The sequence below is a fragment of the Leopardus geoffroyi genome, chromosome D1 (assembly GCF_018350155.1).
Source record: "Leopardus geoffroyi isolate Oge1 chromosome D1, O.geoffroyi_Oge1_pat1.0, whole genome shotgun sequence".
Classification (NCBI taxonomy): Eukaryota; Metazoa; Chordata; class Mammalia; order Carnivora; family Felidae; genus Leopardus; species Leopardus geoffroyi.
Window position 1 is genome coordinate 53,408,536 of NC_059329.1, and position 17,707 is coordinate 53,426,242.

Genomic DNA, 17,707 nt, shown 5'->3' on the forward strand with positions numbered 1-17,707 from the left:
CCAGTGGACAGCTTTCCCTGCCTCCAGGCTCGGCACTGCAGCTGCTCCCGCATCCACACACAGGTCACGGTCTGCCACCTGGAAGTGGGTGTTTTGTCATTTCTTAATATCCACCCATCACTCCAGGACACTTTCTCATGAGGGAGAAATGGCCACTTCTGGTAGCAACGGAGCATTCTTTTTTCATTAGAGGGGATGTTTGTGATCATTTGCCTAAATGCTGGTGATGTCAAAGCATATGCGCCTACCACGTGGCCGGCATTGGACTGGGCTCAAGGGACACGGAAGTGGGGAAGTCACCTCAAAGGGGGGTGACATGTGCATGCATACACGCTAGTGTCCTGGGTGTGCAAGTGCAGGTCCCTTGTGATTTCAGGTACATGGAGCCAAGGGAGGGCGTGGCCAGGTCTGTCTGAAGAGTAACGGAAGGGCTCTGATGTGGTGTTGCAGTCTCTGAGTTGACCTTCAGCCTCGTGACTGGGGAGGGGACTAGGAAAGGCGCTCTAGGCTGAGAAAGCAATGCAGTGGGTCAGACAGAACTCCCAAGCATAAGGACAGAAACTCAACTCCAACTGGATTTTTCAAGGAAAGAAAACGTAGTGGGTGATATAACTGAAAAGTCCAGGGGATTATTCTTGATCAATGCAGCTAGATCCCAGGCATTCCAATAACGTCTCCAGGAATCTGTTTCCATCTCTTGACTTTGTTTCTCTTTGCTTTGGCCTCCTCCTTGGGCGGACATCCCCATCTGATGAAAGAAGCCCGTCCAGGCTTATATGCTACTAGCTTTGTAAACCAGGTAAAAGAGTGCCTCTCCCCACTCCCTTCCCCAACGGCTCCAGCAGAATCCTGGGATTGACTCTGACTGGTCTGACCAGGGTCACGTGGCCCTGCCTGAATTAGACACCCTGGCCAGAGGTATGGGGGTACTCCCATTGGCCACCCTGAAGCCAATTCCATCCAAATTCATAGGCTGAGAGTAGGGATCCCCAAAACAGAGAATTGCTATTATGAGAAGAAATGCCAGGCAAGCGAGGGGAAAAAAAAGCCACACGGGTACATTAAAGAGGCGAAGGCATATGGTGGAAGGAAATAGGCTTGAGAAAGAGGAATCGTGCATGTCTTCCAGAAATGGAGGCTGAGTGGACAACACTCGCCTCATTTTCTCTCCCATCCATTAGGGTCTTTGTGGTGCAGTTACCAGTAGAGCTAGTCTCTGACCACACCTCATACTCAATCCCGACTGTGGTTCCTGGGCATTACAGAGCATGTAAATATAGGGGTGCTCTGGGTAATTACCATTATTATAAAAAACCCAGGTGAAAAATGTGCTTAGCATCCTGCAGTAAGGCTTCCCTGGCCAACCTTCAGGGCTTCCGCTCAGGAAGCATGAGAGTTACCATGCAATGTGCTGGGTACTTTGCGTGACCTGCCCGGGTGGCAGAGTGGAGAGATTAAGGACACAGACTCTGCCAGACCACCTACGTTTGCATCCTGTCTCCAGGATGCAAGTCTGTCCTTGGGCAAGTTCCACAATGTCTTTTTCATACCTCAGTTTCACCATCTGTGAAACAGGAATAATAATAGTGACTACCTCGTGGGGTTATTATGAAGACTGAGTTAATACGTGTAAAGCGCTTAGATTAGTGCCTGGCACATAGTATGCACTAGGTACGTGTTAGCTACAGTATGTTCCTTACTGTTATTGTTATTCAACTTTACAGCAGTTCTATAAGATATGTCTAATTGTCCTTTCACAGATGGGAAGGTTGAACCTTAGATAGTTAAGGCTCCATATTTTCCCACCATTTGGTGCCCTTCTGTAGTATCAAGCATCCATCCATCCATCCATTCACTTCGTTCATTCAGTAAACACAGGGTCTGCTTCACGTCAGCAGTGGGCCAGTTGCTAGGGATCCGCTGACTAAATTCTCTTGGTCCTATCAGAAATTCTGATCACCAGCTTTACAGGTGTTTGATTTAAAAAAATGGGAAAACGAATGATTCATTAATGAATATAGCTTGTGTGAGAAAAAATATAGCTTGTGAGAAAACATATTCTAAAATATAGGGTCGTTGAGGGGTTTATCGATAGGATTCTAGGAGTGAAGAGTTTGACAATAACAAATATTTGCTGAGCAAACGAGTCAGGCTCAACACTCTCCATTTCGTCCACTTCCACAGGAAGGAAATGAGGTCCAGAGAGGTGGGGGGGGGGGTGACTGGACCACGTGCCAGCGAGATCGTGGCAGGGCTGGAACTAGGACCCAGGCCTGCCAACCACCCTGCCACCTTAAGATAATGGGCAGGGCACGAATCAAACTCACCTGGGTGCCTGGGTGGGCACCTTCCCTCCCCTGTGTCATTCAGGAGAATTTGATTTTCACTTCGATTTCATCAAGGTAGTCCAGAAATCTGGCGAGTCACAGTAACTAACACAGAGCTAGCCCTTTGCAAATGTCCAACAGATGTTGGCTGGAAGTTGTGATTAAATACCTCTAAGTATCTTGAAGTATTATCCTGATTTCTGAGTTGCCCCTAAGAAATCCCACAATATGAGAGGTCCAAAGGAGAAAGAAAGAGGAACAAACTGGCCTTGGGAATCTGCTGTCTGCTGTGTGTGAGTTTGGTGGGTACTGTGGAAGGAGGGGGCAGGGCAGAAAACTAGAGTTTACAGGTCTAGATTTGAACCCTGGCTCTGCCATGGTGATCTTGGACTCCCAAGGGCTCCCCCTCTTACTACTTGTGTTATTCTGGACGAGTGTCCTAACTTGTCAGAGCCTCAGTTATCTCAGAGCTGGGAAGGGGATACTAATAAATACTTTACACGGCTGCTTTTAGGATAAAATAGGATCATGCATGAAAAGAACTTAGCACAGTCCCCGGCGCATAATAATCTCTCAGGAAACAATGGACATTGGGATTGTAGGCCTAGTCAATAAACATCTATATTAGACGTAGACTAAAGTGGTACGTGTTCTAGGCATCGAGAATACAAAGCCCACTGTCTAGTAGGAAATTCACTCTTCTCTCATTCAGTTTTCACTCTGTGAGTAGGTATAACATCTCTGTTTTATAGATGTTGTCAGAGAGGTTCAGTAACTTCTTTAGGTCACACAGCTAGTGAGTGGCAGAGCCAGGATTCAAACCCATGTCAGCTGGACTCTGAAGTACTTCCCCTCTCCAGGACACTAAGGCAGTTCGGCGTTTCTATTTTATTTTTTCCAGAAAACAAAAGAAGCAACCAGGCAAAAGTTTACGTCTTCCATTTCCTTATTTAAAAAAAAAGAGGAAGGAAAGGTAGTATGACATTAGGGCGTGGGGAGAATGGCTGGGGGATGTGCCTCCAAATCCAGATTTGCTTCAGATTCATCCAGATGCCAGGCCTGGAGATCTACACCCCTTCAGCAGTGTTCTTGAGCCTCTGCATTTGCATCCAGTATCATCAAGGGATGTGTTCCTTAGGAGGCCCTGGGCTGTATAAATTAGGCAGACCAGTGATCGCCTTGGTAATGAATATAACTGTTGGATTAAGGTTCTATGCTGGGTGCATTATTTGTTTCTGCAAACCGGAGCTGGGCTGATTGGATTTCTCTTTCTTTTTTAACATAAGAAGATTCTGAAATTGGAAAAATAAAATATTCCACAGCCGAGAGAGAAGAATTAGCTTGGGGAATAAGCCCAGGTGGTGCCCACAGACTCTACGCTTTTTGCATTGAAATAAAGTTAGCACTTTCCTCGCCCTTGCCGTAGGAACTTGCTCCAGAAGCTGTACGCGAGGCAAACAAAGGGGCGGGCGCTGGGGGTCAGTCAATCCGAGAGGGCAATGACAAGGAGCACAGTGCTTCAGAAGGCATTCTCAAGTATGAGTAATAGGAATAATACCATTTACAAAGCACCTGCTGTGCTGGGTGGATGGCAGGGTGAAATGTGGAAAGTATGCCATGGTCACCAGGAAGGAGCATGGGGGATGAAGTCAGACTTGAACTCCAGTCTTGGCGTTGAGGAGCCATGGAGAATGAGCAAATTCTCTGAGCTTCAGTTTCCTCGTCTGTAAAATAGAGATGGTAATAGCTAGCATTTAGTGACTACCTGCTACGGGCCGGGCGTGCCTTAGCACTTAACATCAGTCCTCCCAGCCACCCCATGAGAGTTACCTGCGTATTTGAAGTCCGGAAGGTGGGGCACAAGAAGAGCCAGGTATCTTGTGCAAGGCCACATAGGTAGGAAGTGGCAGGGCCAGGATTCAAACCCAGGCTGTCTGGCTCTAGAGCCCGCATGCCAAACACACTGCATTGGGCTCCTCTTACGCTTCAGAAGACTCTTGGGAAGAGAAAACAGGGGAAGTATGTTAAACGTGCTTAGCTCAGTATCTAGTAGCCCTGTAGGCCTTCACTACTTTGAGGCTGTCACTAGTACTATTATTTTTTGTTATTATTTTTGGAAAAAAAATTGTAACTTTTTAATGTTTATTCATTTTGAGAGAGAGAGAGAGCGCATGAGCAGGGGAGGGGCAGCGAGAGAGGGAGACAGACTCTGAAGCAGTCCCAGGCTCCAAGCTGTCAGCACAGAGCCTGACACAGGGCTTGAATTCGTGAAATGCTGAGACCATGACCTGAGCTGAAGTCAGACGTCCAACCAACTGAGCCACCCAGGTGCCCCGGGTACTATTATTACCTTTCGGTGGCCTGGGGATCGGGCTGGACACTGTGCAGAGGACTTCAGGGGGACAAATTCCTTTTATCTGTTTCTATTATGTCTTGGTTTATGGACATTGATGGATGAAATACCTGCCTAAGATCTCCTGAGCTTGTATCAAAAGGAAAATCCACATGGGATCATGTCATAAATGATGAAAAGCATCTCTGCGATCTGTATAATTAGTTGGATGGCTTTCTGCCTTTTCCCCTAGGTGGGGCCTCTTATGGCCTGAGGGAAAAGGTAAAGATCGCTTGGGCAGGGGCCACCTGCATCCTGTGACTTGCCGGGGTTGGTTGAGGTACAACGCATTTGCATGTAGTTCCTAGAGACTGCGGAGGGTACTGGGCTTGGAGGCTCTGTTTAGGGGCAGGCCACCTGGGCAAGGCACAAAACCTTGAAGAGCCTCAGTTTCCTCATGTATAAAAGGCTGGTAACACCTGCCTCTTAGGGTTGTTGCTACGGCGTGTTATCAAACATTAAAACATTTTGCGGTCCCCAAAACACCTCGTCCATACAGCTATTGATATGATTGTTGTCTAGTCATAACAAAAATACATTAGATGTGTGTGCAGTTAATCAATCTCCTGATACATACAACTTAAGTACTCCAGAATTTATTCTTTCTTGTTCTTCTGCCTCTAGGGGGCATCAAGAACAGAAAGAGCAGAGACCCGTGCTAGGATCCTGGCTTTTATCCTTTCCCTCGAGGGCAGGTTTCTTGTTTTGTTTGTTGTTTTGTTTTGGACTCAAGATGTCACGTTTAATAAAGTTGCCCCAAATGCTAGGGCCCGAGATACCCCATTACCCCATTGCTGAAAAAATTTGAGAGAGTTCATAGACCAAGGCATAAGCAGATTTATGAGACTCAGAGGTTTTGTTTTGTTTTGTTTTGTTTTTGATCTGTAAAATTGCAAAATTAAGTCTTTTTGCCTGTAAAATGTGGAAATTAACAGCCACCTTCCAGTATGACTCTGGAGATAAAATAAGGAGTCTGCTCATTGTCACGTATTGATAAATATTTCTCTTCCCCCCAGCAACCTCTTGGTGCCCAGATATACAAAGATAGGGGCTTAATTTAGTTTCATTCAACAAGTAGGGACAGATGAACTTAACAGCCTTTACAGGGAAGACAGCTGAAGGTATAGGAGAGACCAAGCAGAGATAAGATCTCTGTTCTTGAAGACTCTATAGCCTAAGGGGAATGTAATTAGACGTAATTCTATGAGAGTAAATTAATAGTTAACCTCAACTGAGTCTACTTGCCAATCATTCTGCTAAAGACTAATAGGCACCATGTCCTTAAATCCCTGAAACGACACTAATCAGTACATGGTGCTCTTATCCCCATTTTACAGATGAAGAAATCAAGGCTTTCTGGAAACCACAGAGCTACTAAGTGGTTGAGCCTGATTTCAAACTCAGTTCCATGTGACTTAGCACTTGGCTTCTTGGCCACCGTGTTGTTTGAATGGGATTCATGGCATGAAATTGAGATCCAAAAGAGATCGGTAGTGTGGCCAGTGTGTAAGTGGGGGTGGGGGGGGGTGGGATTTGAACCCAAAGCATCTTGAGCCTGAGCCTTGGCACTTGACCTTGCCATAATGCTCTGTGAGTTCTAGCAGCCTCTTGCTTCCATCTAGCATGTCTGTATTTCTTACAAGAGAAAATAGTTTCTTCAAAATTACTGATGGATGTAAAAGTTCAGGGAGGCACATGAACAGGGTTAATGAGAATTCACCTGTCCATTTGGTGGTATTCTGCCCCCTGCAAGGCCATGCAGTGGGAGCGGGGCTAGAATTAGGAAAACCACCTGCCCTGACCTTCAGTGCTGACATCAGTTTCAACAAAGCGAGCCATTCCCTGTGGGAGCCTTGAGCTCCATTGTCATGATTTCCTTTTCATGGCATCTTCGACTGTTGATTAAAATATTAAGTTTTTATCCACCTCACTGACACATCCACCTCTGTCTTTCCTGTACAGTTTGAAGAACATCAGGTCAAGTTTAAAGAGATCAGAGTGCCCAAATTGTACCATGCCCCTTGAGAATCAGTGGCAGCACCTAGGTGAAAGATCCTGCCATGTACCCTGGAGAGAGGAGTCATCTGCTCCTAGCCTCACAGCCCCTGACATGTTAAGATAAGACCCCTGCCAGAGCTTAGAACATAGCAGGAGAGACAGACGTGCAAACAAAATATGATAACTCAGAGTGAGCTCTGAGGGCTATAAGAGCCCAGAAGAGGTGCCTTGAGCCCACACTGGGGGTGAAGGTGGTGGTCAGAGAAGGCTTCCTGGAGAAAGTAACTCTGCATCTGAGTTAACCAGGTGAAGGAACCAAGAAAGCCATCCGTGCCTAAGAAAACAGCATGTGCAAAGCCATGCATAGGAGGCAAGCAGGGAGCAGTTGCATGAGTGGTTTATAATTAGCCCGTTAACCTTAGTACCTTTTTAAAGAGGGGAGTGGAAAGCTGTGGGTGCTGCCCTGGAGTGGCAGGTTCAGGCCAGATGGTGAGGGGTCTTGTCCTGTGGGCAGTGGGGAGCCACTGAAGCTTTATCATGAGGGACTGACAAGATTGTTTTCTTTGAGGAAGCTCACTCCTGCTAACGGATGGCAAATGCATTGAAGGTGGGAGAGCCTGTGGGGTGGGACACCAGTGTTGGCAATGGTTCTGGGCTCGGTGTCCACTTACAAGACCCGAGCTGGGGTAGTGACAGTGGGAGTGGTGAGGACCTGGTAAAAGAGGGAGGAGGCGGTGATGATTCCCCGAGGTCTGCTTTGGTGGACTGGGGGGGGGGGGGGGCAGCTCTGGCAGCAGCTGGTGGTGGGGAGATCAGGAGTTTAGGAGAGGGGGGTAGGATTGGGGGCTCAGAAGCAGGGAGGCATTAGATTTAGCTCTGTATGTATTTTGTTTGAGCCGCAAAGGTTTGACGTGCAGGGAAGAGGTTGAGATTCTTTAAGCTACTGCTTTACCGGGGCACCTGGGTGGCTCAGTTGGTTGAGTGTCCGACTTTGGCTCGGGTCATGATCTCATGGTTCGTGGGTTCCAGCCCTGTGTCGGGCTCTGTGCTGACAGCTCAGAGCCTGGAGCCTGCTTCACATTCTGTGTCTCCCTCTCTCTCTGCCCCTCCCCTGCTCATGCTCTGTCTCTCTCTCTCAAAATAAATAATAACATTTTTAAAAATCTGCTGCTTTATTAACAGGGAGCTCAGTCTTTGGGAAGGCGGCCCATTGCAGAGCTTGGCAGGAAGAAGGGTTTCCTTAAGTTGATTGCTGGTGGCTCCAAGTAACTTCTGGCCTTTGTCCTGATTCTTTCTCCTAAAGCCCCACGGAGTACGTTTTCTCCTTCTCCCACCCTTTAGCTGTTTGGAGGCAGCAGTAGCATTCTACACATCCTCTTCTTTTCAGGAAGTCCCCTGAAAGGGGCACGGAAGCCACAAGGAATCAGACCATCAAAGGCTGCAAGGAGCCTCAGGAGATCATCTATAAAAGACAGACAAATTGAGGCCCAGAGAGAGGAAGGGACTTGCTCAAAGTCACAGAGTGAGTTAATGGCAAACCTGGGAACAGTTCTTTAACCTAGGGCTCTCCATAACATCACGTAATTATGTGTTTAATTTCCTAGCTCTGGATTGTGCGGCTTAAGAGACAAAACTTGGACAGCTTATCATAAGGCATCTGGTGTGTTTCCCCAGGGCTCTTAGACACACGCCCTTTCTTTAAGCCCTTTCCCCTAACCCGTCTCCTTTTCAGGCTAACAGCATCGGTCCGTTGTCTACAGGCACAGGAACACAGTTTCTAAACTCATCACCATTCAAGGAAGCCAGGGAAAACATTACCTCCAGAGACCTCTGGGGAGGATCAGTCTCTGTAATACTGCGATGACCCACAATCCAGGCATCCCTCCTCTGGACCCACGCCAGCTAATCAGTAGCGTGACCATCACCTCCTTCATTCCTAGTGCTTTACCTCTAGGATTACAACCTACTGCATCTCCGTGAGCTTCTCATCTGCTCCAACACACACAGACTCCTGTTGAACTGAATTCCACCCCCGTGTGCATCCACTCGCTCTTATCTTACCTATAAAATATGGTTTCTTATTGATTTGGGACTTGCCCTAACAGCTTGTGGGTCAGACCATTTTTGAAAAGGGTAAGAAGGTGACGCTAGAAGGACGGAAAACATACCTGACGACCAGAAATCTTTCCCAGGACAAGTTCTGCCCTGAGGTAGACGCAGCTTTAAGTTGGGGGAAAGCCATCCACCCAGAAAAAAAAAATCTCCCCTGTGGCTGCAGGTGGCCTTTTCCAACCAGCCTGTTCCAATGCTATAGGCAGGGCCTTTCATCCCTCTCTGTGTGGCTGCTTTCAAGCACAAGGCCTATGGAGAGTGACCGTTGCAAAAGGAATGGAAAGCAGGGAAGCAAGAAGAGAGGGTGGGAGGAGAGAAGCACTCTGTTTCTCTTTCTTCCATCTCCCTGCCTTCTCTGGTGCCTAATCACACAGCACAGTCCAATATACAGCTTGCTGTGCACAACTTTTGTAAGTAGCTGTTCATTAACAAAGGCCCCAGGCTCATCTGCCAAGAATAATACAGTCTTGATTTTAGAAAGAGAAGAGACTCCCACCACTGCCTCCTCCTGTTTGTCAGTTGGGGAAACCGGAGTTCAGACAGGTGAAGTGCCTCGCCCAAGGTCACAGAGCAATTGGTGGCCGACAGGGACAAGCACGAGAATGAAGTTTGGGCCAGTGTAAGTTGGGAGATAGTTTTTCCAGGTTCGATGGTGGCCCAGCCCAGCTGTTCATACACACTTAGAAAGATGGGTTTCGTGCGTCTGTAAATTACCATGACCCTGGAAATAGAGAGCAATGTTGATGATACCTCTGTCTGACGGACACACTGACTCTCCTCAGCTGTCTAGCCAAGGGCAGCAGGGTGCCCCTCACCCCCGCTCAAACTCTAGGAGAACTTTCATTGCTGGATGAGGAATCCCTCATTACATTTATGTCCATTTATGCAAAATGTACATAAAATGTACATTTTAATGAAGCCTGGCGATTCTGGTTCACTCCTGTAACGACTCTGACATTTGGTCTTAAAAGGCCAGAAGTTGGGGTGAGCCCCCTGAGTATCCTCAATGCTGCCCTCTGACTCCAGGCTCCCAGGTGGACCCCCAGCCGGACCCCCACCCTCACAGGTGGGCTCTAGCCTCTCCCTCTGCTCCCTTTCACCATTTCTCCGCTCTGCATGCCCAGGCCCCCCCCCCCCCCGCCACCATCCTTGCTGCCTTGAGGAGCCTGTGTCTCTCAGCCTGCGGGCCTTTGCTCATGCCAGGCCCCCTGGCTCGAATGATACGTCCCTCCACTTTATACACCTCCACCCTGTCTCTCCTTACATGCCCAGTTCTTGTTCTTTCTAGAAGCTTCCCCAGACCACTCTACCACCGAACTGCAGTGTCCGTGCCTGAGATGCTGCCCTGCAGAGGATGGGGGGAGGCCGTCACCACATCCCTCTCCTCCGGTCTCCCAGTGCCCTGTCGTGGTAACACCTAGCCACACCTCTGTGGAAGCCATGGGGCAAGGGAGCCCAGGTGCTGCAGGCCTGTGTCGAAGAAGGGCAGAGAGTAGTCTCAGGTGGGAAGGGAGTGGAGCAGGCAGACAAAGAATAACGTCTTTAGTGGCTGTTTACCCATGCTCGCTAGCGAGGACTACACTGAGTGCTGACTGCACTACACGCCCCTCAGGGTCACTGGGTCGCCTGCTCTGCACGCGCCAGCTTTCCTGGCCCCTCCCACCAAATGCCAGCTGTGCTCCCCAGTCATCATCGCAACCCAAAAACACTGCCTTCCAGACACTGCCGGTGGAAAACCACTGCCACCCATGGTGAGGCTTGCGCTCCAGTCCTATTCTGTCTCTGCATCACCACATCTCAACACAAAGCACTTTATTTGTTTAAGTTTATTTATGTATTTTGAGAGAGAGACAGACAGAGTGCAAGCAGGGGAGGGGCAGAGAGAGAGGGAGAGACAGAGAATCCCAAGCAGGCTCTACACTGTCAGCGACAGAGCCCGATGCAGGGCTCGAACTCACGAGACGTGAGATCACGACCTGAGCCGGAGTCAGACGCTTCACCGACTGAGCCACCCAGGCGCCCCTCAACACAAAGCGCTTTAATAGTCTGAGTGTCCACTCAAAGTTCTGCCCCGACCGCATGAATGAGGAGCATAAACGGCCCCCTGGTGACCTCAGGGTACCCTTTTCTACCCCTCATCAAGAAAACTGGAAGGGGAGCCCTGGGAAAGCTCCTGTCCTCTGTCTCTGCTTCCATGGACCCTCCCTGCCATGAGTCCATCTGGGGTTCAGGCCAAGTACCATTTCGAATCACTGCACATTGGCCATGACATAGAAAGAGCAGCACAGCAGTGAAAGTGAATGGAAAGCATCCGTTCGGGGAGGGAACGAATGAGCGAAGAAACATGGCAAAAAATTCAGCCACTAGCCTTGTGCTCAAACTGGTGGTTTCATCTGGGGCCTCACAGTCTGTGTTCCTTCTGGGCTAAGGTAATGATCATACTGGTGATCTCTGTCTCTAACCCTTACATAGGACCCTATAGCTTGCAACGTGCTTTCATATGCCTTTGACAAGTGATGAAACTAAAATGCAGGCTAAATAGATCGTCTGAGATTATACAGCTTGAAGGAGGCAGAGCTGAGCCTGGAAGTCAGGCCATCAGATCCCGGCTGCTGACTGTGGTGACAAAGAGCTTTCTGGCCTCCCTAAATTGGTCGTGCAGGCCAAGGTTCATTAGCTGAGCTCTCAGCACGGCTACATCACCGTCCCGAGTTAGTGGTGCTCGATGGCATTTTAATGGGAGCCAAATAACTCTTCCTGATGGCATTCACAGGCAGCTGGAGTTTTTGTGTTTTATGGTAATTAAATACCGTCATCTTTCACATCTGACAATCTTTAGGACCCGATGAACGAGTGCAGTGCACGCCAGGTCGTCGTTAATTCTGGAGCAAGGAGACCTCGGGGCTCCTGACGGCAGGAGCGTGGGCACCGGGCCTGGCACCCTTTCGCAGAGCCACTGCTGGCCTTAGCTTGCAGGGCTGTTGACACGTTCGAATTCCTTGCCTAAGCCAAAGCCCTGGAAGTTCATGCCTTTTTCTCATGAGGGTGCTCTTATGAAAGAATAATGACCCACTCAGCTGGAGCCTCTGGCAGGCAGGCATCCAGCAGTCACCCAGGGCCTTGCTTGTGGTTTCACCCCACCTGGCTCAAGCCTCCACCTGGCCACTGGACACCTTCCTCAAACACTAGGGAGCACGGCACTCCCTTGCTTAAAGCCCACTGGGGCACCCTGTCACCCTCCCAGTGAAGGCCGAGTTCTTTCATGTGGCACCTGTAGGCATCCGCCATCTGGGCCTGCCTTCGGGGTCTCCTCCCTGCTTGTGGCCGCTGCCCCTCCCAGCCATCACACTGCTTATCCAAGTGCTCCAGGGGGCCTCACTGCCTCTCTCTCAGGCCTCTGAACCCCTCACATGTGCCCGTTAGACACAGGTCACATGTCATTTCTCCTGAAGCCTCCTCCCCCAGCCCCAGCGGTCCGTCTGGCAGCTGCCTCTGTGCTCCATGGAGCTCCGGCGGCAATGTGGTGAAGGCTAACGAGAATCCTGGGAGCCGCCGCTTGAGGAGGGGCTCACTGTGTGACAGGCATTGACTGACATAAGCTCTTCACCTGAGTTAACTCACTTCATATATGTACAGGAGAGTGTTTCACGGCATGGGCCCTGGAGCCAGCCTGCCCGGTTCAAATGGTGGCTGCCCCACTCAGTGGTTTTGTAATCTTAGGCAAACTGCTTACTCAGCCTTTCTGTGCCTTAGTTTCCTCCTCTACAAAATGGGGAGTAATAATAGTACCTTCTTTACAGGGGCATCGGAAGGATTAAATAAGTCAAACACAGGCCCAGTCGCGTAGCAACTACTCAATAAATATTAACTGCTGCAGTTTCGTCACAATTGCCATTTTGTGTAGTATCTGAGTGTCTGTGAGCAGCTCAAAGTCAGGGACCATATTTGTTTCATCTCTGGATCTCCGTGGATTCAGTCTGTGGTAGCCCTTCTTCCTTCTCTTCCTCTTCCTTTTATTACTGTTACTATTATAGACTCATTTTACAGATGAGGAGTTAGAGGCTCAGAGAAGTTAAGTGACTTGCCCTCAATCATGCTTGTCAGAGATGGAGCCCAGGTGGAGGCCGCATCTGGAAGACGCCTGACCTCTGTTCTTACACGTTTCTTCAGCAAGCATGTAGACACCAGCTCTTTGCCAAGGCTGGGGCTTATCTCCATCTTAAAAGCCTCCAGTCTCTGCACAACAGAGGGCTCTTCAGTGTTGCTGATTGACTTGAACCTGAAGTGCCCTCTGCTTAGGGCAAGGGGTACCTTAGCGTGCACCTGAACCCAGGACAGAGCATCACCTTGATTCGTTCTGACATGCTTATCTGGTGCAGAAAGGGGCCCTTGGAAGTCATGGAGACCCCACTCCTCTGACTTTGCTTTGAGGGTCAGGCTGCAGCCATTCTAATCACTTCTGATCTGCATGTTGAGCCACAGGTACCCTCTTTAGACCAGGGCTCCTAGAAGCCAGTGGGTGGTCCAGAATAGGCTCCAGCTGCAATAAAGGCGTACCACATTTCTATCAGATATGTTCTTGCCCTTTTTCTCTCAAGGTTTTTTGCCTTGGAACCCCTGTTGTAAATGCTGGACAGTGATTATCACGGGGATGAGTCAGCACTTTACAATTTATTCATTCAGCATGCCTTTATGGTAACTGTGGAATTAATGGTTACCATTTTTTTTTCATTACTGTATTCCAGGCACTATGCTAAGCACCTTACATAATCTCTTTTACTTCTCGTAACCACCCTATAAGGTGGGTAGTATCTCCAGTTAATGATAAGAAAACTGAAGCTCCAGAGAAATCAAGAAACTTGATCCACGTCGCAGAGCTCATAAGTAGCAAAGCCAAAACTTGAACCCGGGGCTGTTTGACATCAAAGCGTAGTCTCTTCCTATTACCTACTATTTGGAAGAGCACTCTGAAGAAGCCTCATGATGTCTCAGTTCAGGGAGATGCTCCTGGAGGCGTCAATGTTCAGGATTTTTGTGGTATATAAAGTGGGAAGAAAAAAAAAAAAAGCGTCTGAGGTGTTGGAGGGAACCAGCAACTGCAAATATATCCGAGAACGTGTAGGAAGCAAAAATACTGCCTGGAAAACCAGGCTTGCAAAACTCAGATAAGCAAGTGGCCTTTACTAACAGAGGTGTGCAGTATAACAGTAAAAATGACTCATATCTGGGCTTGATTCAGAGATATACTTGGAGGCTGTATCTGTGAAAAGAGGGTGTAAATTGAAATTTACAGCTCAGCTTTGCAAATGTACCAGTGCTTCCTCCCAGGTAGCAGGAGAGAAGCCATTGCTTGCGTGAGCAAGAAGTCCACCTAGCTAATTTGCTGTTCTCTCCCCCACGTTCTGTAAATATTGACTGGGGCTATGCAGATGAATGGCACGTGGTCCCTTCCCTGTGGGAGTAGCGGAAGCCCAAGTACTTGGCACTGGAGCAAGGGCCATTGCTTTTCATCCTCCAGAAAGTGGTGACGTAGGAATGCGTGCACCCTTTCACAGACCAAGGACGAGGGAGGTAAAGTGAGTTACTGGAGGCCACCCAGCCAGTTTGTAGAAACCAGCAGGGAGTCAGGCCTCTCTTGGGCCATCTCTATCTCATCCACCATTGCATTCCCAGCACGCAGTGTACAGGACCTGGCACAGAATAGGCACCCAGTAAATGTTGAATGAACGAACTGGTTCTAAGTTTCTCTGTCTAGTTGGGAGTGTATATGAGAAAGGGGGAAGGGGAGAAAAGAAGGACCCTCTCTGCCTGCCGTCTATCCTCCCTCCCGGCCTTAGGAGCAGAAAGGAGACTCCATTCAGACCAGAGGAGACAACGGCTCCTTCGGAAGGTCACGTCTCTTTTGGGGGTTGTGAGTGATCTTCCACTGATAAGTCCCAAAACACAGACCTTCTCCCTTGGGAACCTGGGAAAACTCAAAGTCCCCTTTCCTGGTGGTCTCAGAATGGAAGGGATGAGGGAAGGGAAACAAAGAGCCCAGCTGATGCACCTGGAACTCTGGCTCCAGATAAGTCAGTAAAGGGCCACATAGGCCCAAGGTCTAGACGGCCCAGGGTGATCTGCTATGATTTTTGGCACACAAATGTCCTCCACACTAGGTTTATGCTCTTGGGTAGACTGCCCAAGCCACTCATGAGAGCCATTTTACTAAATAAGCCTGTACTGAGCACCTGGTTGGTTGTAGGGCCTGTGGTCACCAGCACAGAGGGGACAGGGATTTTTATACCTACCAGGAGAGGCAAGATGGGGACATAAGTATCCCAGCTGTAAGGGAGAAGGAAAAGCTGCATGGTCCAGGTTACCTGCTGTTAGCGTTCAATCAAGGAAAAAAGAACTTTGGGGAGGGCAGATCAAGGAAGACTTTCTGGAGGAGGTGGAAATTGAGCTGAGCTTCAAAAAACAGAGAGGATTTGGACCAGGATATTCCTTATCCTCATAGAAGAATTTCCTTCTAGAAGTTAGGTTTTTAGATATATGACTAGTGGTCTTATACATTAAAATCTCATTGTTTCAGGACTCTTGGCAGTGCTTCTAAAGCCTTATCAAGCCAGAGCTTGGCATCCTGACTTAGTCACAAAGCAGATGTCTGTAGGCATGCAGACCAGCCTGTTCTGACCCAGCCCTCATATGCTTGCTGTCTGAACTGAGGGGTTTTATTCTGCCTATGGCCATGGACTGAGACAGTCGGGCTGGTGTCTGTTATATGCAAAGGCACTGTGGTTTGGTAGACAGAATTCAGGCTTTGGATTAATAAGGACCCATTTAGTGTGATGCCTGGATGGCCCAGTTGGTTGAGTGTCTGACTCTTGCTTTCAGCTTGGGGCATGATCCCAAGGTCGTGGGATCAAACCCTGTGTTAGGCTCTGAGTGTGGCGCATGCTTGAGATTCTCTCGCTCTCCCCCTCTGCCCCTCTTCCTCGATTGTGCTGTCTCTAAAATTAAAAGTGGTGGGGGCGGGGCACCTGGGTGGCTCAGTCGGGTGAGCATCCAACTTCAGCTCAGGTCATGAGCTCATAGTTCGTGAGTTCAAGCCTCACATCAGGCTCACTGCTGTCAGTGCGGAACCCACTTGGGATCTTCTGTCCCCCTCTCTCTCTGCCCCTTGCTTGCTCACGCTCTCTCTCAAAAATAAATAAATCTTTAAAAGATTAAAAAAAAAGTAAAACAAAATAAAATAAAGGACTCCTTAGTTTTGCAAACCTCAGCTTCCTTGTCCTTAAAATGGGAATGATAATAATACTGCCCTCTAGGGGTTGTTGTGGGCATTAGAAAAGTTAAGGCTGTAAAAGTACACAGTTAAGTGCTACTGGCAGTAACTATCAATATCCGTTAGGTAAAAATGCCACAAGGAGGTTGACTCCTGCTGGGAGGCCTGGAGCAAGGGCTAGGTCACCCTTCTCTGCTGGCCTCCTGATAAGCCTCAGACATAGTGGTCCAATCCCTCTCACTACTTCGGAGCCATGAGGACTGCAGCCAGCAGCCTGAAAGGCCAAGGGTAGGGGGGACACTCGGCCAACCCAGGAGGGTGCTTCTGCTGCTGGCTTCTGTCTCAGGCTCCAAACGTCTCCATTAAAGTGATGCCTGAGGACGGCTGGACAAAGCAAATGACCCTGCTATTCTCGCCTTCTCCCTGGTGCAAGGCTGTCTGCTCTCTGCCTGTTTTGCTTCCCATGCTTAATGCCTCCCATTAAGGGGGAGTCCTGCTAGCACCGCATGGCACATCTTCAGAGGGTACGAGGCACACTCCTGGGGACCGTCCTCATCAGAAATGAGGTTTTAGCCACTAGACTGCCGCAGCAGACCTCTTGGCCTCTGGGGGAAAGGTGTGGCAGGAGTCAAGGGTAGAGGGAGGAAGATGATGAGAGGTAGGGTTGGATTCTGCAGGGTGGGTGGGTCACACTCTGAAGGGCTTGCCAGACCCTGTGTGGGCTTTATCTTGAAATCTATTTTTCATCTATAAATCTGGTGATAATAATACTTATTGTTCTGAGTAGTTGAAAGGAGTAAATAAAAGATGTATCTTAATTCCCTTGTCTATAAAGTGAGGATAAAAATAGTACCTGCTCTTTAGTGGGTCATGAGGATCAGCTGAATTTAAACATGGAGAGGGCTCAGAATAGTGCCTGGCACACAGTAAGTGCTCAGTAACTGTTAATGATGGTTTTTAATAACCCCCAGGTGGTTTTTAATTCAGCTCATTCCCTTTGCTCAAAATTCATCCCTCCCCCAGGCTATCACTGACCACTTAGCCTAAAATTTCACCACAGCCCTCACATACCCAGGCCACGGGCCCTTTCCTGGCTTTCTGTGTTCTCAGATTTCTCACCACCTTACTAAACTACATGTTTTCCTTACCCTGTTTGTTTCATTTTCTGTGTACCATTGTATACTTTCTCAACTTTTAGCATCCATTGGAATCAACTGGAGACTTGGTGAAATCAGATTGCTGGGGCCCACCCAAGGGTTCATGATTCAATAAGCCTGGGCCAGGGATCCAGAATTTTCTCTTCTAACAAATTCCCAGGTGATATGGAAGGGGCTGGTCCTGCACCACACTTGCAAAACACCACCCACTAAGTATTAAAGAAACCATGTGAAGTGGGTGACATCAGAGGCTACATTTTTTTTTTTTCTAATCTTGTTTATTGTCTCTTTTCGAATTTAAGCTCCAAGGGGACAGGGATTTTGTCTGTTTTGTTGATGTGTCCCTAGCACCGAAAATAGTAGGTACTCAGTAACTACCGTCTCCCCACCGTATGGATGCGCATGGTCCACCGCGCCCGTCGCCGCCCGGCCACTCCCGCGTGGGCCTCGGGAC

General features: G+C 48.7%; 1 protein-coding gene across 6 annotated transcripts in view; it reads left to right on the forward strand.

Annotated features, from left to right (window-relative positions):
• The window catches only part of TENM4 (teneurin transmembrane protein 4), a 2,911,279-nt gene that overhangs the window by 2,661,236 nt on the left and 232,336 nt on the right, over positions 1–17,707 (forward strand). For 3 of the 6 annotated variants that reach the window (XM_045483835.1, XM_045483836.1, XM_045483837.1), the window contains one exon: positions 8,105–8,239. The exons of the other annotated variants lie outside the window; for them this stretch is intronic. In XM_045483835.1, the coding sequence (XP_045339791.1) occupies positions 8,105–8,239 (135 nt within the window). The remainder of the gene's footprint in view (positions 1–8,104; positions 8,240–17,707) is intronic. 6 annotated transcript variants of the gene reach the window in all.